Source organism: Cyprinodon tularosa, unplaced genomic scaffold, assembly GCF_016077235.1.
Source record: "Cyprinodon tularosa strain WSP-4 unplaced genomic scaffold, ASM1607723v1 ctg7, whole genome shotgun sequence".
NCBI classification, from domain to species: Eukaryota; Metazoa; Chordata; class Actinopteri; order Cyprinodontiformes; family Cyprinodontidae; genus Cyprinodon; species Cyprinodon tularosa.
In genome coordinates this window covers 2,032,284-2,059,172 of record NW_024039451.1, presented here as the reverse complement: position 1 = coordinate 2,059,172, position 26,889 = coordinate 2,032,284, and the positions used below count along the sequence as shown (strand labels likewise).

At 36.7% G+C, this 26,889-nt stretch overlaps 1 protein-coding gene across 2 annotated transcripts in view; it reads right to left on the bottom strand.

Annotated features, from left to right (window-relative positions):
• lrrtm4l1 (leucine rich repeat transmembrane neuronal 4 like 1) overlaps window positions 1–26,889 on the bottom strand; it is a 92,554-nt gene that overhangs the window by 48,776 nt on the left and 16,889 nt on the right. The window contains exon 2 of one of the 2 annotated variants that reach the window (XR_005279210.1): window positions 823–2,517. Coding sequence is in view for 1 of the 2 variants with exons in the window: in XM_038268251.1 (XP_038124179.1) it covers window positions 887–2,517 (1,631 nt within the window). In the remaining variant the exon portion in view is untranslated. The remainder of the gene's footprint in view (window positions 1–822; window positions 2,518–26,889) is intronic. The other variant, XM_038268251.1, reaches the window with a different exon arrangement.

Genomic DNA, 26,889 nt, shown 5'->3' with positions numbered 1-26,889 from the left:
AACAAGCAACAGAAAATTCTTAATATAGTTTGGAGGTAACACCATAAGTGGAATCAGATGTTAAAGAGCTTTCATGAACATACATATATATATATATATATATATATATATATATATATATATATATATATATATATATATATATATATATATATATATATATTTACTTAGTTGATTTATTCACCATTCTTATATAGTCGTGTTATTATTTATACAAATACAGAGAAGTTTTCACTAGACAGTTTTTTAGCAAACAATCACAGAAGCCCACTGAAGCTAGCTGTTTACAGAGCCATTTTTGGTTTACCAAACCTTTTCTAATTTAGATAAAGCTCCTTGTTTCAGGTGAAATTTACCCTTCTTCTTTACAGTCTCAGTGGATGTCTACTGAACAAAGGTTAGGCCAGCACACTTCCCAATAACTGTGTAAGCCATAGCATTTAAGCATCCATGTTGTTCTAATATAATTTTCTAATTTTGAAAGAAAATAAATGTTGGGTTTTCATAAGCTCAGCAGTTATCATCAAAATTAACAGAAACAAATGCTTAAAATGAAAACAGTTTTCATTTCAAGTGCATCAGTTTGTGTGAGTCTCCCTTTGAGAAATCACTTGGACAAATTACTGTTTTAAATTTTTGTTATTAATATTTGGTAAGGTGAGTTAGCTTTTCTTACTTATAATTAACGAATAACAGGACTAGGTGGAATAATTGGAGGCATCCAACATCTAAGTTTAAGGTGTGAACAGTGAGGACTTTTGGGGTAGAAAAGTGGGATTTCAAGTGTGTCTTTTTACAGGACATACTTGGTAAAGTATTTACCTCTCTTTTGAGCCTTGTGTTTTGATTTAGAGGTTTTATTTTAGGCTGATGCGATGCGTCATACCTCACACTCCCTGGAGCCAGAAATTGTGCAAGTGCAGGAACCAGTGCCATTGCCCAGCACCTCCAGTGCCTCTGGTGTGGCAGCGGGGTTGTAGCTCATGTAATATTCTTGAAGTTGAGTGCTGAGGTTCTGTTCTGGCTCTGGGCTCTTTTTGCGCCGCTTCCGTCCCACCATTGATCGCTGCTGCAGCAACCTTGTGGCGCCTGGGTATCGCCGCCACAGCACGTAGATAATTGTCAGGATTAGTGACATGGTGAAGAAGAGTGCTACGCTACCCACCACTACTTTATGTAGCGCCATGTGTTCTATCGCCGGGGGTGATATATGGGTGGGTCGACTGCGAATCGCTGTGTTTCTAGTGTCTTTGCTCATATGCCCCGGATAGGTCGGATGAGGAATTGGTCGTAGTCTGAATGGAGGAAGGGGACCAAAGGTGATGGGTGGTGGGGTAGTTGGTGAACCACTGGTCTGGGCAAAGGTGGGTTCAGCAGTTGCATCAGAGATTAGCTCTGGCATTGGTGATGGTGTTTCAGTCATAAAGTAATCGTTTTCCTCACAAATACCATGGTTGCGTGTAACTTCCATGATTTTTTCTCCTTGGAGATGTTTGGGGCTGCTGCAGATCATAGTGGTATCTTTACTCCCCCGGAAATTTCTCAACCAAGCAACAAGAGGGCAAATACCAGCTCCGCATTCCCATATGTTGCCAGCAAGGCTGATGGAGGTGAGGGACATCCATGCTGTCACAGCCTCTTGGGAAACATTGGATAATTTGTTTGATTCCAGGTTCAGAACTTGAAGATTTGGCAAACAGTGAAAAACAGCTGGGTCCAGGGTCTGAATTTCATTTCCAGACAGATCTAGTTTTTGTAGTGTGTACCAAGTCCACGGAAGACCCTGATTGACCACTCTGATGCGATTCCACTGCAGATACAGGGATCTTAAATTGGCTAAGCGGGGAAACAGAAAAAAGTTGATCCTTGAAAACTGGTTGTGTTCCAGATGCAATTCCATCAGCCTCTGCAAACCTAAGAAGGTGGTGCGGGTAAGAGCCTTGATTCGATTGTAACCCAAATCTAGAAATTCCAAACTTCTGCACTCTAAAAAGGCTCGAATTGGAATGTTGGAGAGACCATTTGACCTTAGGTGAAGGTTTTGCAGTTTTCGTAAGCCATGGAATTGGCCGGGCTGCAGTATTTCCAATTTGTTGTAAGACAGGTCAAGACTTCTAAGGTTGGGTACTCCATGGAATGTTGAATTGTGTAGAGATGCAATCCGGTTAGAGCTCAGTATTAGCTCTTTAAGCCTCCGCACTCCATGGAATGCTCGACTGTCAACAACTGAAATCTGATTATGGTCCAGATATATCCAAAGGAGCTGACCCAGGTGAGCAAACTGATAAGGTAGCAGGGTATGTAGTTCATTATAGCGCAGGGAAAGGCCCTGGCAACCTACTGAAATGTTTTCAGGAACTTCTAAAAATCCAGAGGAATCGCAATGAATAGTTTTTCCCTCACAACGGCAACTGTTGGGACATGTGCGCTCACCAAAGCTGAACAGCAATGGAGCTCGCAAGAGAAGGAGCAGAGGAAAAAGAAAGCAAGTCAGCCTTCCATCACACAGCAACGGACCTGTAGAGAGGAGAAATGAAAGTAAGATTAGAAAACAGCACTAAAATAGAAATGATAAAAAAAAAAAAAACTTGGAACAAAAAACAATAAGTTGTATTGCATAAAATAAATAAACAGGCATAAATGTAGTGAAAAGATAATTAATAGGAAATAGAGAATTTTTTATTTATTTTGACTGGCTTTGAATGGTGACGGTCATAAACTAAACCTTGTGTAGAAATTGTTAAAGGGTAAAGACAAATCATCTATCTTCTATTTTTCTATTTTTTCCAAATCAATGGAATTTCCAAATAATATCATATATTTTCAATTACCTGTAAAACTCTTTACTAATGCTTGATGATGTATACAGCTTATATTAGAGTTAATTTCCCACAAACTTGAACAAAAACATGCCTGTCTCAACCTGAATGTAGTAAGTGATTTTTAGTAGTTGTAATTTATTGGCTGCTAGGAACCTTAATAATGCTTTAATTTTGTTCATGAAAGGAGAACCTAACCTATTTTACATTGTTAAAAAACTGTGACTTAAAACAGCAAAAAGGCTAGTGGAGGTGAAAAGACATATTCACAACTGCAGAGATAATAAAATGTCAATGTGGCCCTTGGCAACGCACTTTAAGGCCATGATAAATAGAAAAGAGATACAAATACATTAAGTCAAATCAACATTTCTCCTAAGATAATATAAGAGATTTTTTATACATATATACTGATTATAGATTACCAACTTAAATCCTAATATAGCAGACCCCAATTTTTTACCTTAGAGAGTCAGTTTAGACTTATGGTGCAAATTAACTTTAGGTTGATTTCAGGGTTGGGTAAATACAGATAATGGTTAGGGTAAATGTCAGAGTTAGGCAGAAATGCAGGAACTCAAATGGATTTAAGTCAATGTAAAGGTTCAATAGGGATAGAAAGCAATAGCTGTGTCTTAAATTAATATACTGATTAAGACTGGAAAGAACAACATCATTTGTTAAAAAAAAGCAAAAAGCTCTAACATAATCACATTTAATACAGCCATTAATCATGCTGAAGACATAACAAAGGTGCTCTACTCAGCTGAGACCAGAACTGAACTTTCTGGACTGCTTATAGGATTCTTTATGAGGATGAAAACCAACAAACTGAACACCTCATTCGTAGTTAAATATAATGGTGGAAACTTTATGCTTAGGGGATGCATTTTTAAAGTGAAAGAGACACAGAGTTGATGCTAAGGTAGATTGGGTTAAATGGTGTGCAAACTCAAAAGATTTATCTTAGAACGTGTAAAAGCCCTGAGACTGCATGAGGTGGAGGTTCACATCTGAATAAATTCATGTGTTTTAATGTCTAGTTAGAAGTTAAAACCTAAATTATGCAGAAAGAATGTGTAAGAATTTTAGTCTTGCAAAACAGAGAGAATACACAAAAGACAATCAGCCCTATTTTGTCAGGGAAAAGTGATGAATCCACTAAATATGAATGCGCAACAGGTTTTAGATTTGCATCAAAAAAGAATAAAAAACAAAACACACATCACATTCTTTCCATTATAAACACATACATTAACATTTTGGGTTGTAAAGTCAGAAAATGTTAAATCTGCTTATGAGGATGAAGCACTGTGGAAAGAAACATTAAATGCCACCAGAGTTGAGTGGATTATATGCATTCAACCACTAAGACATTTCTTCTTAATGAGATGTCATGTTAATGGAAGTTCCCATCTTAGAGTCTAACTAAAAACATTTTCCGCCTTTCTTTAGCCCTCTTTACTAATAACAGTCACTCATTTTTTAATGTCACTCTCTAAACAAGACTTTTTCATTTAATAGCTCTGACTAGACTGGTTATTTCTGTATAATAATGCACTTCTAGTCAAAATTATCCCTTATTTCCATTGATGCTCATTTAACAGTTTTTTTTCCTATGAGTTGTTGCTTAAATTATAGCCCTTTAAAACCTCTTTTATCAATATCAGCTGCAGCCAAATTACCAGGCTTAACTGTAGGATAACAATTGCAGACACTCAGCCGCCTCAACATTTTGCAAAGGTTGTAATATTAAACAAGATGAAAGCTAATGGCAGGGAAATGTCAATTGCATATTCTACCTTGGCCACAGCATGATGCAGTTAGCTGCTTAGAGGCACAAAAGACTCCTTTAACTTAATATGAACAGGATATTGCATAATGTTTTCATCTAAAACTTGCTAAATTACATAAAAAACTGTGAATGGCTTATTATTAAGAGAATTTGGATGGTTTGTAGTTAGAAATCCCTTAAAATATGGGCTTCAAATGCTTTCTTCAGAGGGCTGTTTACAGGCTTACCGCAGTGAGGACAGGTGATGTTTTCATTCCGACACTAAATAGTAACACCATCTGTGGTGATTTTCCCACAGTGTGAACTGTGCTTTTCAGGTTGAATCAATTTTAGAAAAAAATCAGCTCCTACAACTCTGCCACCTTAAGAGAAAATCAGCCCATGATGTAATGTTCATGTGGAGATGTTTCCAGAGAGGGTCAAAGGTGCAGAAATTACAGAACTGGAGGGGAGACATGATTTCCTACTTGAGCTGACAAAAAATTGTGTGAAATGTATTCATCCCACAGCAAAAATTATACAGCATTTTATGTAAGCCCTAAATAAACAATATAACTGACAGAAACGTTTTAATAAAACAATATTTGGCTGTAATGTGAGGATAACCCAATACATCTTTAAGAAAGGCTTTAGGTAAACAGCTAATACGACAGTATAACTGCAATAACTTTTGCAATATCTAATGTGCAATCACTATTCTGATACCCTGTGCAATAACCTGTTTTGTATAACTAATACAAAGTGCAATAACAGTATGTATAAATACCTATTTATGTAAATATCCATTTAATACCCTGTACAACAACTCTGAGTAATAATCCTGTTAAATAAGAGACTTCAGCTGTCTAAATCATATATGTTGACGCACTGTATATAACCCTCAAGAACATAATTTGGCATGTTCTTTTTGACTTTTGAACCAATGTAACAAGTACATTTCTCCACTATGAGATCAATAAAGTCAATTAATCAATACAGCACCACACTTCACTGATTCCAAAGTCTTGTTTTTCCTGATCAGCTTAACAGATTTGTCCAGTAAATAAGGGAGTGTACAAAAATCCACCGAAACAAAATACATTTAAATAACACAATACCAGGATTCTAGAACAAGATAAGCTGAGATTATAGCTATCTTAATTTACTGTGGTGTAAAGTCATTTTTGCTTAATTCTAACAGGGTTTGAATGCCACCAAAAGCCCTGAAAGTGTTTCCTTTTTGATATTTCTCAAATAAAATGACCAGAACTGAAAATATAAAACTGTGTATCAAAGACTTGAAATAGGTAAATGTAAAATATCTAAAACATTTTGACGATGTTTCAGATTTTTAACTAGGTTCACAACTACAGTCCGAAAGTGTAGATACTAAGTTCCAGAGCGAATGCTAACATCCGTGGTATTCTCACTGCTTAAATCATTTATATTTTCTTTCACTGTCTTTTCTATCTACTACCCAAAATGCTGGCACATAAACTGTTAAAGAATAAAATCGATTTGAAAATCTGTAGTAAAGAGGGCAGCAACAGGTGGTGGAGGGGCAGTGTCACACTCTCTGGTTCACTGAAGCAACTTTATACCCCTAACTGATATACGTATGCCTGCCTCCATATTGTGTCAAGTTTGAGAAGAGTAGATTTATACTTTTGCTGTTGGTATTTATTTATGCAGGTAGTGTTTTAAACCTACTGTCTGCATCTAGAAATGAGCAGCGACATAATATAGCATCTTATGTTTGACAGCCTTTAGTTCCTCTCGCTTTTATCCATGCTGGTACATTTATGTTAATGGGTGAAAGGTCAGACATCAATGCATAACATCTCTTTGGACAATATTAATTATACCACTAGCCTTAAACAATGATGGACAATTTTATAACTATGATGATTGTTGAGAACTATTATAACATCTGAACACACAATAGGTGATCTAATTCTTTGATTAGTGTCTACAGGCTCATGAATATACAGCTGCAGCTTATGGAGAGTAAGAGAGCTGATATTTTCATGTAAAACATGTGTTTTCAGGGGAAGTCAAAGGTTATGGAAAATGTATATATATTAGCGGTGGAACGGTTCACAAAATCCATGGTTCGGTTCGATTCACGGTTTCGTGGGCACGGTTTTCGGTTCGGTTCGATTCGGTATATGTTGATTGTTACACCGAAATCCCAAAAAAATTTATGAAATTAATGAAAAAATCCCCCCAAAAATAATGAATTGTAATTATTTTAAATGATCCGCGGAAACCCTGGATCATTTCCGTATGTTTTGCTGCTTTGAATTTAATCATCTCGCGCATGCCCTCTACGATCTCCAAGGGACTCAGAAGGGAGCGGACGGGAGCCACAGTGGGGGCTGTAGGCTTTGCTTTGAGCAGCCGGTCTGGAGCGCAGCGGGGCGGAGCGGGGGTTGCTGACGGAGTATGCGGGATTTATGGGTTAGCATGACATGTTGGTCATGTTGCTGTTAGCATAAACAAAATATGTTGCACAATGCTTGCACACTGTTGCACTTTTATCCACAACTTTCTTTCCGCCGTTATTGTAGGTCACTCTAAAGGCAAAGTCCCATACAGCAGACCTATAAAGTGCTGCTGGCGCGTCTTCCAACTCCTGTTCTTTCCCACTCGCCATTCCGACACAATTCTCCACAACAACTGATTTTTTTCCTTGCTACACCCGGCTATGCTGCTTTGCTTCTTCTTCTTCTTGTTTACTACTGGTGGTTGGCTTTGGTCGCAGTATCGCCACCTTCTGCTCTGGAGTGTAACCGCTTCGCCTATGACAAAAAGGAGCAGCGCATGAAGCGAATGAAACATACGCGAACCGAACCGAGACAGTTGAACCGAACGGTTCGGACGGTTTTCATAAATCGTCCCATCCCTAATATATATAAAAGTAGCTTTCACAGCACCTTATATTTAGAGTTTTATTTGCATTGTTTCCACTATTCTGCTAACAGCGATCTAGGCCTTGGGTTCTGCTTAAATGCACCTTACAGACGAGGTCTGTTCAAACACTGAAATATTGAACAACTGTAAATAATGTCACAAACATTTGTAGGAGTCCTATAAATATCTGTTGAAGTGCTACTGGGATTATTTAAAACAAAAAAATGCTTGTTTTTAAAAGGATTCTAAATAAAATCTAAGTAAAGTCATATGAACAATTTAGGAAACCACAATAGGCATTCAACATGTCATATAGAAATGTGACTAATCTGTTTTTTCCCTGGAAAACAAAAGAAATGTATTACCCTTAAACAACAGATCAATCTTGTTTTACTCATTAAACATAGAAATAAGAACATACTGCTTTCCTTGGTCAACTTGTCAGTTTGGGTCAGCAACCTTTTAAATCCAAAGAGCTACTTTTTACTAGTCAGTAATAAGAAAAATTCTCAAAAACTATCAATCCAGCCTAATTTAAATATATATTATATACAATAGAATCTGCTTATAGTGGTCATGGATATAGTAATCAACCGCTTATATAGATCAAAAGGCTTGGGACAGAATCATTTAGATACAAATGCTGTTTATATTATTTGTTTATAGTAATCAAGAAATCTGCTTAAAATTTTTTTTAAATTATGTACATCTCGGAGGAAGAAGAGCATTTTGGTGCGGGTACCAGTGCTGCACGCAGCAAGGAGGGGGAGGAGGATGAAGAAGAGGAGACTGTTGTCTCTTCCAGAGCTGAGATGAGGAATGCAGTTTGCATTTTAAAGACTGGCCTCCTGCATGTTGGTTTCAAAAACTTTGACCTTTTACATCGTTTTGAAAAAGAAGTGAACTCGGTGTTGGGCAATACTCTGATCCAGGGAACCGTGGGTAAATATGTGAAGTGATTTCTCAATGCGGCGCAGCAGATCCACAACACAAAACAGAGATAGGCTAGCTTTAATTTGCTGTAGCCAATGCACTTATCTTCTATGTTGTTCTATAAAACTGTTTGTTTCAAACTTTATTTTCAGACATGTTAAAAAAATGCACCTGCGGAGAGCAGAGCCGACGCAAAGATTAAGTTACATAGGCCTACTGTAGGCTATCAGAGTTATGTCTGCACACTGCGCAGAACTGTGTTGTGATTAAGCATTTGTTTCAAACTTTATTTTCAGACTTGTTAAAAAAATGCACCGGTGGCACAAGAGAGCCGACGAACCGCACATAATTAGTTACGTAGGCTAGCAGAGTTATGTCTGTGCACAGCGTAGTATACTGTTATTTAACTTGCATGGTATTGTAATAAAATTCAGTAAATTAGGAAGCTATCTGTTTCATTGAATTTTTCGCATTGAAATACCATACAAATGGCATTCAGATGATATTCTGCATAAAAAAAGTGAATTATTGGTAAATTTGGTTTTAGTAATCAGCCGCTCATAGTGTTAAAATTGGCTCTGGACCAATGTGACTACTGTAAGCGGATTAATGAAATAAACACAACCCATACATTTATTTATAAGGGAATACATAACACTTTTCAAAACTAAATATTAAGCATGATAGATAGATAGATAGATAGATAGATAGATAGATAGATAGATAGATAGATAGATAGATAGATAGATAGATAGATAGATAGATAGATAGATAGATAGATAGATAGATAGATAGATAGAAAAATAAAACCAATTCTTATTGTAGCATTTTTGCTTTCCTATCTTGGAAATAGTAAGAGTTATTCACTGAAAACATTTTTTGACAGATAAAATCCCACATGTGGACCCAGGGCCACAGGTTGGTCCCCTGTTTAAAGTGGATGGCCATTCTCAATAGGTTTCATGCAATACTCTTTTCATTTCCACAAGACTGAACATTTCTCAACAGGCAAAGAACAATATGTGGCAAAGAAAATACACTACTCATCACCCTGAACACAATATCATCACCCTCTGGAGAGACATACCAGTGACAGCATCAAACTGTGGAATCAAATGTATCCAGGAGGGACAGGGAAGCTGGGCACAATCAATGGAGATAAAACGCTGGAACATCATGTCAGAAATCATCTTCATTTCAAAAAGGATCAATATTTTATATATTTCAGATATTTTAGTGGCAGAGCAAGGGGAAGTCTTTGTCTTACCATATTTACTTATTTGAATGGCTCCACCGAAGTCCAGACAAATATCCAATTATCTGATAAAAAAAGGCTTTTAGTTACTTTTCAGACTTCCTTTAATCTATGGATATTCCATAGATATTTATAGAATCTGGTGTCTTCTGTCTATACAATTTTGCCACTGTTACAAATTTTCAAATTGTGAGAAAATAAGTGTATTTTCTAATTCAGCAACGCTGATAGATACTTTATGACTTAAGTACATTTTTTTCTTTAAACTAATATTAAAGGTATTGTGGAGGATTTTTGTGATTTTTTTTAAAAGACCCGCCCTTTCTACTTAAAAAAATTCACATGCGATGAAAAAGGGGAGCTTCAATGACTGTCGGAAACCGTAGCTCACCACGCATACATGCCTGAAAGTGCTCATGTGCAGAAAAGATAATTAACTGGGGACGAGCACATAGGACCGCCTTACTAAAACATATCACCAGAATGATTGACAATTAGGAGGACTACTTATTTAGATGATCCACCCCGAAATAGAAGATTTTCTTCTATACCTTCAACACAAAATGTCCAGAACTTCCTTATCCTTGCATTTCATGTTTGAAAACTAATTTATCATCTAACATGTGATATTCTTGTAAACTACAATTTTCCTTAGGACTGCAACAGGAAAAGTAACCAAAATGTTTGTCACTGCATGTTGTGACCCATTTGGTAGAATGTTGGTACTTCAAACTGGAAGTGATAATTTTTTTAACACATAAGATCAAATCAATCAAAATGAAAGAGAGCGAAAAGGTAATCATTCAGCCAAGGCACCAATGCGTTCAATTTGTGTAGAACGAACAAACAAAAGCAATGAAAGTGTCTTTAAAAAGTTCACGAGCTTCAAATTTAGATAGCAAACCAATCAGTCTGTCTACCTGTTAGGAAAAAACAAAAACAGCAGTAGATGAAAGTCTGTGTAAAGGTGAAGTATTGGTAAAGTGAGGAAAACTCGTTATTTCTGGTCTGACTCTGAGTCACACTCCATAAAATTTGCACACAAGGCCAGAAATTCTTCTCTCATAGAACATTTCTGGTTTATTTTATATTTTCATTTTTGTTATTTACAGTTTTAAAACTACTCTTTGGGGCTCTAACATATCCTGTTTAGTTGTAAATTAATTCCTTCCTACTTATAGTCAATACTGTTTCTTTAAAAGTTAACTTTTTGCTCTTGCCTAAAGCAGCAAGTCTCCCCATCACAGAAACACACACATAATGAATTACCCTTTCACGTTTCTTATTTATGAGTACCTTAAAATCTTGAGACCTAGTGACAGGGAAATAAAATTACACTACCCATGAATGAAAAACCTCATAATTCACACTCCACTACTTCAAAGCAGACACACAGATAGGATATGGGGGTAAAAACATAGAATTCCCTAAAGGAAAAAAAAAATAAATAGGAGAGATTATTTCAGTTATATGTACCATGATACTATTCACATTGGAAATACAGTGATACAAAGCCAAGCATGTTAGATGTGTATGTTTTGACATTCCAGATCAGTGAGTAGGAAACTAATATGTACAATTTGCTCTACATCAGAGTAGTAATGCAACTACTCTATTACTTATGTAAACTGTAGGTGTTTTTAGAAATCCATAGAACTAAAGATGAAGATAAAATGTGCTGCTTACAAGCTATTAAACCAGGAGCAGACAGTCGGGGTATTCATATTATATGTAGACCCATATCTTACCTAATAAATACACACACAAAAATAGAGCTTCTGTATTAGTGTTCGGTTGGTTGGATTATTTAGTGGTAGCAAGGCATCTTATGGATATATCTTATATCATTGGACAGCTTATTTATTTACCTCATAATGCCACATTTGGAGGGAAAATGCATTTGTGGATTGAGTAATGGAGTTTAGTGTGTTGGTTGTGTGTAAAAAATACAAGCCAAATCCTCGCTGTCAATGCCAAAGCTTATTCTGCTGTTGACTTTTGTGTGGTGTCATTTGCTGGATTTGAAGACAGAAGTTTGAACAAACAGGACAAACTGGCAGTTTAATAATGCATTCATTTACCAAAAAGACTCCAGGGTAATCCCTATAAGAACCAGCCTGACAACTCCTCCTCATGCTAATCACCAACTAGGTCATTTTGGGATGGTTTCCCACTTCTCAACCTGCATTTGTGGTTGTGTGGCTTCTTGTGTGGCATTATAACAATATTTTTTTTACAGACAATTATTTATTTAGTTTTCTTAAGACATCCAACATACCAACCTGTTGGTGCACATGTGAAATAAACTTCTAGGTAGAGCTGGCATATCGGGGATTTCTAGCCATGGGGTCAAGGATTCCTCGTCCAGATATTAGAACTAGTTTGGTATCAACTATGCATATATTATATAGGGTTCCATCATGATGGGAAAACCCAAATTTTCCTAAATTATTGGCAAAATTCCCTCTGGAGAATGTTTTGACCACACTTTTTAATTATTTAGCTGTGTTTTTATTAGACATTAGTAATATGTTCACTTCCTTGCACGAAAATCCATCCGACACTTGGATGATACCTAGATGTTTTAAAACACAGGACTCATTGTAGCTGATTTTGATCAATCTGAGGACAAAATTTAAACAGCATTGTTCCAGTATGTTGCAGTTTTTTTTGTACCCTCTAAATAATTTCAAGCTGCCATCATATGTGTGATAACTGAGCTAAATGACTGGTGGCTTCATTGTTGCTGCCATAGGTTTGCAAGTAACATGATTCTACAGCGCTTTTCTCAGAAAATGACCCATCCAGACACTTGACATCCAAGGACATATGTTTTTTGGCAAGATAAACTTTGCAAGTTTACTCACCATTTGGAGCCGACCAAATGCAAATGTTTTGAAACCCATCCTGCCCTTCTTTTTATAGGAATCCGTGCTGATGCTATGTATATTGATTTATATTAAGGCTGCTTATATTGATCGATTCGGTTCAGTTAGATGTGACAAACCTCAAAGCCTGGAGTTGTTTTCATGCATTAAGGTTTTAAGAAGTTAGGAACAAAACTGAAAACTTTTTAAAAAATACCATTTATGGTATTAACATGAAAATGCAGTTTTGCAGTTATTGCCATCCTCTTCCCCAACTTTTGCTTTCCATTGCCAATCATTTGGCTTTAACATGCTGCTGCACCCTGCCTTTGCTTAAAAAAAAAAGGAAATTAAACTAACAAATAAACGTGGGGTCATCCATTACTCTTATCAAGGGAACGCTGTGAAACTGGAGCTGACAACCTGATACCCATATCTTTGTTAAGCAGCTAATGCAGGCTGGCCTCAGCTGATAGACCTACTAATTGACCAGCCAGTATTAGATTGTTTGTCTATAAATAAAAAGACAGCAAGAAATTGTAAACTTCAGGTCTATAATTACTTGTAGATCACATGTAAACTTAGTGTTTCATTGCGTAGTCTTGCTTAAAACTATGCAATAAAATGAGAATTTACCGTTATGAATACACCAATTATAAAAAGCGTTTGGGTCAAGTTGTGCAACTTGTAACAGATTAGTACAGCAGACACGTTAATGATAATTTAAAATCTGATTAAGGGCATGCAGCAAATGTTATTTTGATTAATCCAATTCAAACATCTGAATCACAGAATTTACACTGTGTGTGTGTGCAGAAGGATGATACTCTAACAAAATGTGACCACTACAGAGGATGGTGCTTGCTAAACAAATGCTTCCCCCTGGACTCTGCTTTTCTACAACTGTGGCATTTAAGTTAAATGTCAAGAAAACATTATTCTGCATCAGAGTAGATGAGGGACAATTGTAGGTTACATTGATATTATTTTTCAGCTAACCCTTCCCACTTTAAATTCCTGAAATGTACTCTATTGACGAAATGTTGAGAATTCAGCAACTAAATCTAATTTATCAGGCGTACAAAAAGCCACAAAGTTAATAGAATTGATAAACATGTTAATTTGTTTCAGTTGTTTAATTCAAAAAGGTTAAACTAATTTAATATACTAGTTCCTTTAGCACAGAGATATTTTGACTGTTTGTTTCTGATTATTTGTACGTAATTTTGTAGTTTTGACTCTACAGCTGCTGATTAGCTATGACTGCGTAGAAGTGTTTTCTCATTTTTTTTGTATTGTTCTAAAAGCAGTCTCTATTTTCATTATTAATGTTGCTTCTTTGGTGAGTGCATCAGTGTGCTTTCATTTAGTTTTCTCTTTGCTGCTGATATACACAAAAATGTAGTCACTGAGGGACAACTTAAGCTTGGTTCTACTATTCTGTTGATTAAGGCGTATATGAAAAAAGATTCTTAATACAGAACTGTTATGTTATAGTCTACACAATCACGAAGACGACTGCTGACTCAACAGCATAAAAGCAGAAAGTCAATGACACCCTCTAAAAGGCTGGTAAGCCAAATTAGGTCATGACTAAAGAGGATGCTAATTACAGATGACTTTTTACAAGGATTGTAATGGAAAGTTTAATAGAGGGATATAGCAAAATATTAAACGGTGCTAAAGCTACAAAAGAGAACACAGCATCAGTAGGATTGAAAAGTCCATCTGAGGATTTGGTATAATTTCAAATGGTGTGGACTGTGGTTGGAGAATGAGCTTTAAGATGAATCCAGCAATTAACTAAAAACATTGAACTTCTTATTTCAACCAACTTTAGAATTGTAGATCACAGAAGAGATCTATACAAGACAAAGGACTGGGCTTTTGCTCTTATCAAAAGAAAATAACGTCTGCCTTTCATTTGGAAATCCAAGGTCACAGTGTCTACAGTAAGAGCCAAGACTTAAATAATCAAAGTTGCGCAGGGACAAGAGTGAAGCTTTCAGTCAGTGATGATTCGGGGAGAGAAGTCACCTACTAGTTTTTGTTCACAGCTTTTTATTGGCTTTAAAGTTGCTGCTTCTATATGAAAGAACAGATCAGAGGTCGTCAAACTTTTCTCTGTTGATAAGATTTATATAAATGCAGATTTATTTTTGCAGAATAATATGGCCCCTGACCATATACCTACTGTAACGGCTATGGCATCATTGTGCTGGTTTACTGATAGAAAACTGGCCTGACCCAAACTTCATGGTGTATCTATAGAGTATCAGAGAGGGAAAAATGAGACACATCACACCCAACAGGGCAGATAGGGTGAAAATGTTACCTGAGCTTCTTTAAAAATATCTGCTCTGCAGTTGACCAGTTTTCAGTTTAAATGCAAAGGGGGGTATAGTTGTTAGTTGCACTTGTTTTCTGAGGGTGTGCAATGCTATTCAATCAATGCATAGAAGAGAGCTGACATGCACTAGTGAGTAGTATGGTTTTAGTTTGGTAAAGTATAGCTTTCTAATAGTGATGGGTTGATGACGCGTCATTATGCGTTTCTACACATTGCCAAACTGTATTGATACTGAGTTGATACTGTGACACTCAGTACTGATAACTGCTGGACTATTTGACAGACTAAACTGAAACTGATTTGATGAACTACTAATATTACATTTTAAGTCATTGTATGCAACATTGTATTATTTCACATCTTCATTTAAGCTGAAAATGTTTTCAATATTTTTAGATGCAGTCAATAAATACATTTATTACACTTAAATAAATGAATGACTTTACTTAAAGTACAATTAGAGGGAGAGGGGGTATGAAAAATAAGTTTTACTTCTTCATACTCCTTTTCAGACAATTAACATTTATCGATCTCTATTCTCTGGCTGTATATACCGACAGTTTATTTGGCAAAGAGTTTTTTTTTTTTTTATGTTCAGGTGCATTTAGTTTGTTTGGAAATTGGCACTTGGTTTGATGTTAAGCAGTCTCTCTTTGTGTGTATTTGGTTGTTTATTTGTTTGAAACATTTTTGACTTTTGATTTATTGCTGTCTGTCAAATTGTCTGAAATAAATTTCTTTAATTAATTAATTAATTAGTTCATTTATTCATTCGTTCACTTTAAATCAGATAACTTGAGTGATGACTGAGAGGAACCGGATGAGATGAGAAAATTAAAACAAAATTGTCCCACACAGCTTAAGCCTTGGTTTTGTTTCTGGCCCAGGGTCTTTCTGCATGAAGTTTGCATGTTCTCCCCCCACATGCGTGGGTTCTCTCCACGTACTCTGGCTTCCTCCCACAGGCCAAAAACATGACTGTTAGATTAATTGGCTCCTCTAAATTGTCCTTATGTGTCAGTATACATGTGCATGGTTGTGTGTCTTTGTGTTTCTCTGTGTTGTCCTGCGACAGACTGGCAAACTGTCCAATGTTTACCCTGCCTCTAGCCCATATCTGCACAGCGCAGCTACTTTTCTTTTTAGCTAATGCCTGGGTCATGATTATCCGAACCTTTGCTCCCACTATCCCAACTATGAGACATGGCGGCGGCAGCATCATGCCATTCGGAGCAGGACAACCCCTACTCCCCCCGAGTTGGACTAGCATTGATTTGAAAATGAACTTCTCATAGTAGATATTGTTTGATAACACATAATAAAATAAACTTTCACATTTAATTTCCCTACTAAATTAAAAATACAAAACAATGAAAAAAAGAGTATATGAATTCATTTATTAAACTTCATTGAGACTTAAAACATCTCAAATTTTTAAGCAATATTGCAAATATGTCAGCAAGGTCAAGTCCAATCCTATTCAACCTTGCTGTATTAACAAAACATTGTTATAATCTTGGTGCTGATAACTGGCTTGATTGTACATTCCATTCACCTGTCTAGATCTACCCAGTTTCTCATCACTAATTATTTGCGTAACCTGCTCTAGTCTCTACTTAAACTGCTTGCTCCCAGTCATCAGTGCCAGCTTATTCAAGCCTTTTGTGAGAGTTCTCTAGCGTACTTGATTGAGTTCTGATTGCCTGATCCTGACTCGTTTTGCCTCTGGACCTATGGGTCTGCCTGTCCCTCTTCTAAACTGTTTGCCTGACCTGTCCTCAGACTCCTGCTAGATTCTGGCTGTTGACCAAACCTTGATCTGCTTCCTGACACCAACCTGGACTTTCCTTCGGTACCTCTTCAGATCTCTGATCTTCTAGCTCAGACTCCTGTGAAACTCTTCAACCCCGGTTTGGCTTCGCCTTCTGGATAGTCCAGCCTTCCTTTGTCTGCTTACATCTGATCTCTTGCCAGTTTTGCAGTGTTCAAGTCTTCATCGTCTGGGACTCTCTGGGCTTTTACCGCGTGCTGTTGGCAGCCGTTTGGATGGAATCAACCTCATCCTCTGGGCACGGACTGAACCCAAAGACCAGAGGTTCCTGCCTTAGATGTCCTTGCAGTCACTGTAGGTAAAGAAATCTAGCTGTCTGTCTGCCTTGATTACTAGGTCCTCTGTTTTAATCCCTGAAAAATATATGTTTTTAGCCACATACTCTCCTTTTCAATCCAAATTCCTTTCAAAAGAAACCACTAAGGTGCAACCATTCAGATGGCAGCTGAATGTTGAAGCTAATGCGTAAACGATGGCGCTAGCACAGCAAACCTTACAAGTTAGTTGGCAAATTGCCTCTGATTTTAAGCCCTTGGTAAAACATATGCTGACCAAAATGAGTGAGAAAGCTGGACCGAGTAAAAAGGCAAAAACGTCACTTTCAAACAAAATGGGAGGCGGACTTTTTTTCACGATGTCATTTTCGTAGTGCATTTGCCTCATCTGCCAGTCTACCATTGCAATACCCAAGAAGGGGAATGTGGAGCGAAAAGCCAGCTGAGAAAGAAAAAGATGGAGGAATTAAAATCCCACTTTACATGGACGGACGGACGGACAGCAGTCATTTTTCACTCAACACACTTTAAAAGCAAAAGCCGCCACTGAAGCATCGTTCCAGGTGAGTCACGTCATCATTAAAAAGAATAAATCCTTCCAAGATGGAGAGATGGTAAAAGAAGCATTCGTTGAAGCAGCTGACTCATTGTTCAGAGACTTTAAAAATAAGGCAGAGATATTATCTTCAATTAAAGCTCTGCAGCTGTCAAGACCTACAGTTACATGGCGCTGTGAAGCAATGGCTGAGGATTTAACCCAGCAAATGTGGAAGGACATCAGAAATGGTGAGTGTTTCTCCCTGCAGTTGGACGAATCTACAGATGTGAGTGACACTGCCCAGATGTGCATTTTTATCCGTATGGTGTTTCATTGCAAAAGAGGAGCTATTGACAGCGCTTCCCATGGAGAAACAGACGCGAGGACAGGACATTTTTCAGACGGTTAAAAACTTTATTGGGAAATCTTAGCTCCCATTGTACAAATTGGTGTCTATCACTACAGATGAAGCACCTGCAACGCTTGGACATGTGAATGGATTTATTGCAAAGTGCAAACAGGACGATGCGTTCTCAGACTTCTTGAGCTACCATTGCATAATCCACCAGCAAGCATTATGCACTAAAATGCTCAACATGAAAGAGATCATGGATGTGGCAACAAAGATTGCCTTTTATATTTCAGATAGATCTCTTCAAAGACAGTTATTTCGTGCACATCTCAAGATGGCTAAATGCGACCACTCTGAGTTGTTTCTACATACGGATGTGAGATGGTTTAGTTGTGGGAAATCCCTCCAAAGAGTTAGAAAACTCTGTCCAGAGATTAAAGTGTTTTTCCGTGTAATTGGACATACAGAATACAAGCAACTAAATGATGGTCAATGAGTGTTAGACTTGGCATTTTTAACTGATCTGACAAATTTGTTAAATTACCTTAACCTGGAGCTGCAAGGAAAAGACAAAACGCTGATCAATAGGATTTGGTCAGTTAACGCTTTCAAATGAAAGAAACTTAAAAGTACATGCTACATGGAGCAGATGAACAATTGTCTGTCAGAGTTTGACAAACGCTTTCAAGACTTTTCTTTGCTCGAACCAGTAGCTACATTCATGTGTTATCCTTTTTAGGAAGGTGCTGAGGTAATTCACTCGCATCAAATATTTCAGCGCTGTTTCACTTGAATGCTTCTGGAGTGGAAGATGAGATTTTGACTCTACAAACTGACATTGAGCTGAAGTCAAGAGCTCATGAACAGTTCTAGAAGTTACTCAAAGAGGAAAAGTACCCCAACATGAGGAAATGTGCTACCTCTTGACTGCATTATTTGGCTCCACTTATTTATGTGAGTCAACCTTTTCATACATGTAAATCATTAAGTCCAAAAACTTTGTTTCCAAGTTTGAAGATGTTTGGCTTCCCATCCAGGAAGCTTTTTCAATTAAAAATGTCAGAAATAGCGTTGAGTTTAGGCTTTATAGAGTGGACCAAAAACAAAGACTTGTTTTAGCTTAGAAAACATGCAAATTGAACCAGACAAACAGGTTTTTCCCCCTTCGGAATGGGCAGTCGTTTGGTTCTGTGTTAGCCTGTAACACTTGATACCTGTCTATGTCTCTGAAAGGGTGGTAGTTAGAGGGAATTGTTGGCCTGGCTGAACAGGCAAGGTGTTCTGTTCCCCTTTGTGGGTGTGGGGCTTGTGATGATAGCGGGAAGGAATCATTTCTATTGCAAAGTTGAAATCTGAGTCCACCCCGTCTTTTTAAGGTTTTTTTATTTCTTAACATAAATGGCTTCCTTTAAGTACTACATTTTCTGATCATATTCTGTGTTGAGGTGTACTGATAAATTACCATAAAATATTTTTTGTTTCTTTTTATGGATTCTACACAGTGCAACCAAGAGGTAAGGCTGCTGAGGGGAAAAACAAGGATCTAGAGGTAAATGAGGTGTGATGGCAAGTATATGTGAATGGGAGACGATGAACACAATGTGAGGATGGGAGCTATATATAAACCCCTAATGTCCTTCAAGCGATGGATGCACCGTCACTTCCATCACCTCCAATAACTGCTCTGTAAACACACCCAAGGTTCCACAGCTCCAAAAGAACTATTGTTTCATTTCTTTTCATAATCTGAATGAATCATGAAAAAACAAGATCATTTTAACCCACTTCCGCTATATTATAGGGATTTCTTTTGTGTGACAGTAACAGCAGGGTTATCCACATTGATTTTAGATGATTGGAAACTCCAGGCTGCACACCCACAGAGTGCTCAGCCACTGGTTCACCAACGCCTCCACATGACAGCACCTTTAAATTAGGACACATTGGTTCAGTATGGATTTTTTGTAGAGGGGGCTGTAATAACTGACTGAACATCTGCACACTGGGATCCCATGGGAAGCTGTACAGAACGGTGCAGGACCTTTACTCAACACAGGTTGATTAGCACTAAATATGGAGGGATGGTAAGGCATGACTCAGCATTAATACTGCTTAAAGGTAGTTATTTCCTTATTCATATTTATTATTTTCTTTTCTAAATCAGTAAGACTAAATTACGAACGGAGAAGAAATGAGTATGAGGCATGACGAGAGAGGGCTATGACTGTTGATTTACTGTAATAAAAATACTACAGTTAAAGACTTAAATAAAATATACTTACTAAAGGATAGATTTTATTTAATGAGATAAGCCAGAAAAATCGGTTTATGATTTCCCTTGGCAAAGTAAAGCTTGACCAGTATGGAGGACCAAGTCTGCCATATTTAAAAATAAATACAGAAATAAATAAATGCTCAATAAATATATAAGCATACAATTAATTGCCAAAAAAAATACAATAAACAAATAAATGTAAGTAGAATTTAAATTATACAGTGAGACATAAATGTATATAACTCTTAATTAGCTTCTTTATTTATTTGCCTTTGTAATATTTACCTTATTTATTTTTTGTCCTTTATATTTTTTTTACATTACTGCCTGCCCTTTTTACATTTCTGTATGCATTTCAGTCTCATTATGCAAATGAGGAGGGGGTGTTATCTTCATCTTCAATGAAGACAACTTTAAACTAGTCTTACTTTAAAGAAATACACTCTATACATTGCTAATGTGGTAAATGACTATTCTAGCTGCAAATTTCTGGTTTTTGGTGCAATATCTACATAGGTGTATAGAGGCCCATTTCCAGCAACTATCACTCTAGTGTTCTAATTGTACAATATGTTTGCTCATTGGCTCAGAAGGCTAATTGATGATTAGAAAACCCTTGTGCAATCATGTTCACACATCTGAAAACAGTTTAGCTCGTTACAGAAGCTACAAAAATGACCATCCTTTGAGCAGATTGAGTTTCTGGAGCATCACATTTGTGGGGTCAATTAAACGCTCAAAATGGCCAGAAAAAGAGAACTTTCATCTGAAACTCGACAGTCTATTCTTGTTCTTAGAAATTAAGGCTATTCCATGCGAGATATTGCTAAGTAATTGAAGATTTCCTACAATGGTGTGTACTACTCCCCTCAGAGGACAGCAGAAACAGGCTCTAACCAGAGTAGAAAAAGAAGTGGGAGGCCGCGTTGGACAACTGAGCAAGAAAATAAATACTTTAGTCTCTTGTTTGAGAAACAGATGCCTCACAGGTCCCCAACTGGCATCTTCATTAAATAGTACCCGGGAAACACCAGTGTCAACATCTTACAGTGAAGAGGAGGTTGCGGGATTCTTGGCTTCAGGGCAGAGTGGCAAAGAAAAAGCCATATCTGAGACTGGCCAATAAAAGAAAAAGATTAAGATGGGCAAAAGAACACAGACATTGGACAGAGGAAGACTGGAAAAAAGTGTTGTGGACGGATGAATCCAAGTTTGAAGTGTTTGGATCACAAAGAAGAAAGTTCGTGAGACGCAGAACAAATGAAAAGATGCTGGAAGAATGCCTGATGCCATCTGTTAAGCATGGTTGAGGTAATGTGATGGTCTGGGGTTACTTTGGTGCTGGTAAGGTGGGAGATTTGTGCAGGGTAAAAGGGATTCTAAATAAGGAAGGCTATCACACCATTTTGCAATGCCATGCCATACCCAATGGACCCATCCAACAACAGGGCAATGACCCTAAACACACCTACAAATTGTGCAAGAACTATTTAGAGCAGAAGCAGGCAGCTGGTATTCTATCAGTAATGGAGTGGCCAGCGCAGTCACCAGATCTGAACCCCATTGAGCCATTGTGGGAGCAGCTTGACCGTATGGTACGCAAGAAGTGCCCATCCAACCAATCCACCTTGTGGGAGCTGTTTCTGAAAGCGTTGGGTGCAATTTCTCCAGATTACCTCAACAAATTAACAGCTAGAATGCCAAAGGTCTGCAATGCTATAATTGCTGCAAATGGAGGATTCTTTGACGAAAGCAACGTTTTTTATTTTTATTTTTTTTACATTAACCATTTACTTTTCACTTTAAGTACGATCATATACCTAGTTCAAAATGGGGTCCAAAGAAATAAATGACATTTATACCGATGTTAAAACAAACTATTGAAAATAGATGTAAAGGTCTTTAAAAGGTTTTTCTTAAGCAAAGAGCCTGAGAAAGGAGAGTGTTAATCAGAGAATCAGTCAATAGGTCCCTAGTTGTTACATTTATTTAGAACTGAAAGAAAACGGTGCTTTATTCAGGAAAGTTAGTCAGCCGCATAAATGTCTTTTGATGAAATAAACCATATATTATATAAAAAAGATTACAATAAAAGCTTGTTTTCTGTTAATCATAAGTAAACAGAATTTTAAATAAACTAATATGCAGTCAGTATGAATCTAAATCAGAATCCTATGCCTAAATACACAGTGCTTTCATGTGCTTCTGGTCTTGGTATTTCAATGTATGCAAACTTAATTTTACAGCATAATTAGAGTGTGGCTAACGCCAAGTTGCTCTTTACCCAGTGGAATAGTGTTATTTAATGAAGAATAAATGTGTGAAACAGTACTTTAAGGAAAATTAAAGGCTTTTATTGCATACAGAAACTAAAGCTTAAAAAGGGATTTTGCATCTGTTGTAAGCAATAAATATAAATTAAAATCCAAAGCTTCTGTGTTCCACTTTCCCCAGGGCCTAATTACTCCCATGAGTAAAGTTAGACTCAGAGCTTACACACTAAATGTCAACTAGAATTGGCTGGAAAATGAGGAACACACAGAATGCTATTACATAGGATGCATGAGCATATCGTTTCCCCAGTTGCTCCCTTTAAGGTCAGCTTTCAGAGGCAAACTTTCCAATATTACCATAAAACTGAGGCGGCTCCTCCCCTCAGGACAGAGTGCGCTCTGGCACGCTGAACAAAGTCAGCTGTCTCCCTCTTTGGCAGAACATCAATTTGGTATTTTATCTGAAAGCATGGAGCTCTGAGTAGCAATGCAAAAGCTATTACCCAGAGTGCCCTTCTCAACTGGCCAATGGTGGCACTTCAGGAAAATGAAAAGTTTCTAAAAAATAAATACATTTTTATTTGTTATTTAATGTCTACATTACCTGTGATGAGGTGAGATGTGCAACGGCAGGTCCTAGAGGAGAGTGGCACAATATATATTAACTTTCATGTATTCACTAGCTTATAAAAGTGTCTGGAACTATTGTGACATTTTTTTCTCTCAAAGAGAGGAGAAAAAAGCTCCATTGACAAAACAGCCCATTGTAAATTATTTGACATTAATTTAAAAATAAATCATTATAACTACTATAGCTACAGTGGGTATGAAATTCGATTAAAATCACACATCTCTGTAAATGGTTATCTAATTTGTGAAACTTCATTAAAACTTGGATTTCTGGTTTTGTTAAAACCTTAAAATCATGAACAGTGGGGTTGAATAAGTGTGTGAAAGATCTTTTAAATTTATTTCTGCTCTATATCCTATTCGGGAAAGGTTGATAAACATGGCAGAGGCTTGAAAACCTTTTAGACCGAAAAACCATCTCCTGTAAAAAAAAAAAAAAAACTCTTCAGATCCCAGCTGAGCTTCTCTGTCAGATTCATCATTGGTTTTAATCTGGATCATCCCAAAATTGTAATATTTTCTTAGTGAAGAGATTTTGCTGACTTGTGCCTTGGGCTGTTGGTGTGAGAAATAATGAAGATTTTCTTCAGAATCCTGAAGTCCTAACACAAACTGATCTTCATTCATGGTTAAAGAAACAGCTCTTAAGACTGATTCTACCAGCATTATGCTTCATTCTTGTTTATGTTGTAGTTTTGGCCTGATCTATGAAGTGAGCTATAAACAAAAAGTTAAACCTTCTTTTACAACTGATTTTGCACATTAGTCTATTTTAAATGTTTAATTTAGCCAAAACTGACTTTGAAAAACTTTATTGTCATCTTTTATAGACAGTTTATACAAAGCAAAATGTTGATATATACAGCTTACAACAGTGAATAAGCAGCTTACAATAGTGAAAATTACCATTTATAAAGTGCAGCAGTGATCGAGAATGTAAAACCGATTACAAGAAAAAGGAAACTATTTTAAAAGTCATGGTGCAATAGGCATTGGTATGGAAATGTTCAGTGCAGTGCAAATTAAATATGGTGCAAAATGCAGAAGAATTGAGTTGTGTTTATTTAACAGGATTATAAGAGAATAAATCAGCCACGTTTGTAGTACAAATAGGATGTTGCAAATATAATATTTGTACATAAGATTTTAATCTATTTCCAGTTTAGAAATATGGAAATATGGGAGATTGTTGTCCTTTTTAGTAGACAGCTAAAGCTTTACAAAGAATTACTGCAGCTTCAATAATAGGCCCCATACTAGCCCTTCTTACCAATTATTGTTAATGTCACATGTCTCAAGTTTCATATAGTTGGTGATGATTGTTGTCCTGTTTTTCTTACTGATACCTTTTAAAATTACTTCTTTCTGGAATCTCCCTGTAGACCATGACTTTTCCATCAACACTTTTGAAATTGAATGGTGGATCTGGAGACCTTTCATTATCATTCACCTTAATGCACAGATGAGCAACAGTTAATATTTGAAAATCTGCCAAGATACAAATGGTAATGTTGAAGGAACTGCTGAGATACAAAGCCTTGTTGAACCAATTTGTTGACCGGACATTTATCTCTAGCTAAAAGCCTAAAAGTCTAATTTGCAGGTTTTCCATTAAGTGATTTTAATCTATGCACATTTACGTGTTTTTATTAAAATTAAAGTTCAGGCTGAAACAACAACTCAATTGTATTGTCTTTGAAAAGACTGATGTTTAGAGACACTATTCATATAACATGACTAAGTAATTTATTGAAATATAAAGCACATCAATGTCAGTATTAAGATGCTGTACTAGAGACAGACACCCTCGTACTTCAAATATTAACTTTTGCAATGCATTCAAAAACTGTTTCATAAATCAAAAACTAAATTAGAGATATGCCATTGAAGATATTAACATTCTATCTATGCGCCTTTTTTGCATTTAGAAGCTACTTTTAAGGTTTTTTTTTAACGATATAAATAATAAGATTTGTAGCCAAAATGTCTCTTTAGTTAAAAGACATTTTGGAAATAAAACAAAAAAAAGGTTTTGTCTTCTATGATGCATGTTCACATCATGTAACTAAACAAGTGACCTTCAGATACAAACCTATTAAGTAAAGCAACATTTACTGATACTCCCAGCCACTGCAGCTCTCCTCCCCTCTGATAAATGCCAAGAGGTTTCATATGTGTGATGCTTGTAAAGACTTAGGTCAGCAAAAATCTAGAGTACTCCAGCATGTAATATACTGCTTTATTGAGTGACTTCATTCAGATTCAACATGTTTAGAATCTGAAAACAAAATTAAAGGCTCAAACAGGCATGACGTATTAGCAGCCACCATGGCCAATTGAAATTAAGTACCTTTTACATGCTCATATTCATTATTTCATGTCCATAAATTTAATTGCATTTTTACAGTAAACGCATAAGGCAGTATGAAACTGCTGATTTACGATAAAAGCTTCTTTTATTACAACTCGGGCTACAGATCCAGGCAGAAGTGAGTCCTACACACAGGCTGTACAGCACATCAGAAAGAAGATTGGGAAAGTGGAGCATGGCTGGTTAATCACTGAAGGAATGGCAAAAAATATTACTTAAATGGGACAGTATGCATTAAAAATTTAAAAGAAATGAGAAGTCAATTTTGTTAGCTCAGTCTCCTGTCTTTCTGGGGTAGTGCAGGGATATAACAACCATGGTCAACTAAAACTGCACTGGCAGGACCCAAAGAACAGAATAAGGAGAGGCAGGGATGGTCCTGCTGAGAGTTTATATCTAGCTTTGGGAAATATTCAAGGCAGACATTTGTGAGCTGAACTTTTGTAGACATTTCTTCTACAAGATTTGTTTTTATTTCAGATTTGTTCTTGATTACTAGTGTTACACTAATTTTCAGCCTAATCACAGATCATGCACTGGAAACACTGAAACTGAATGTTTTTCTACTCTATTCTGGATTAAATCATATTACTGTGACCTTTATTTTTAGGTTCTTGGAAACTTGAGACATAATTTGATAAAATTACAGTACAACAGGAATAATGGAGAAAGATAACTGGTTGAGAATACAACTAAATACAGAGATTGACCTGCTCGAAACATCATGAAAAACATCATGAAATACAATAGTTTGATGAGGGAACTTTTCTGCATGCCATCTTCATTCAGACAGCTGGCCCTCAGCAGATACTTCATCTATTGTGAACCAAAAAAAAACCGAGAGACTGTGCAGCATTACTCGAATCAGCAAATCCACTCCACATCCAGTCCATTTAAATCTCCTTTTCTGATTCTTGGTTTGAAGAAAACTGCTCTCACTACATCTTGCTGCCTAAATGCAATGAGTTGTTGTAATGTGGTTGACTTATTTATTATTGTGAGGGTTTGCTTTGTTTCCTATGATAAAAATAGCAGCCTGGAGTTCATTGGACAGCTGTGGGTGAAACAAAGAAATTAAAGTGAACAAAACTCCACAGATATAAAGATTTCTGTCACAATTTCTTAGTCCAGTCTGCTTATTTTAAGCCAGTATGGCTGTGCCTTCAGTGCTCTTTGCTGTTTTATTTGAAAACTACAGAAATAATAAGGGGGTGGAGGGGGGAGTCAAAGTTGATATGACTCCAAACTTGCAAAGGAAGTACCCAAAGTGAGTCGCTACCCAACGTGAATCACACCAGCACAAGCACATCAAGCGTGGGCCAGAGTAGGAAAGATATATAAAATTTACCTCCAGCTATTTTAAAAGAAGATAAACAAAGATGTTTAAACGGAAGATGCGGGTGCATGTTGATAATGCATGGAAAAATGTTTGA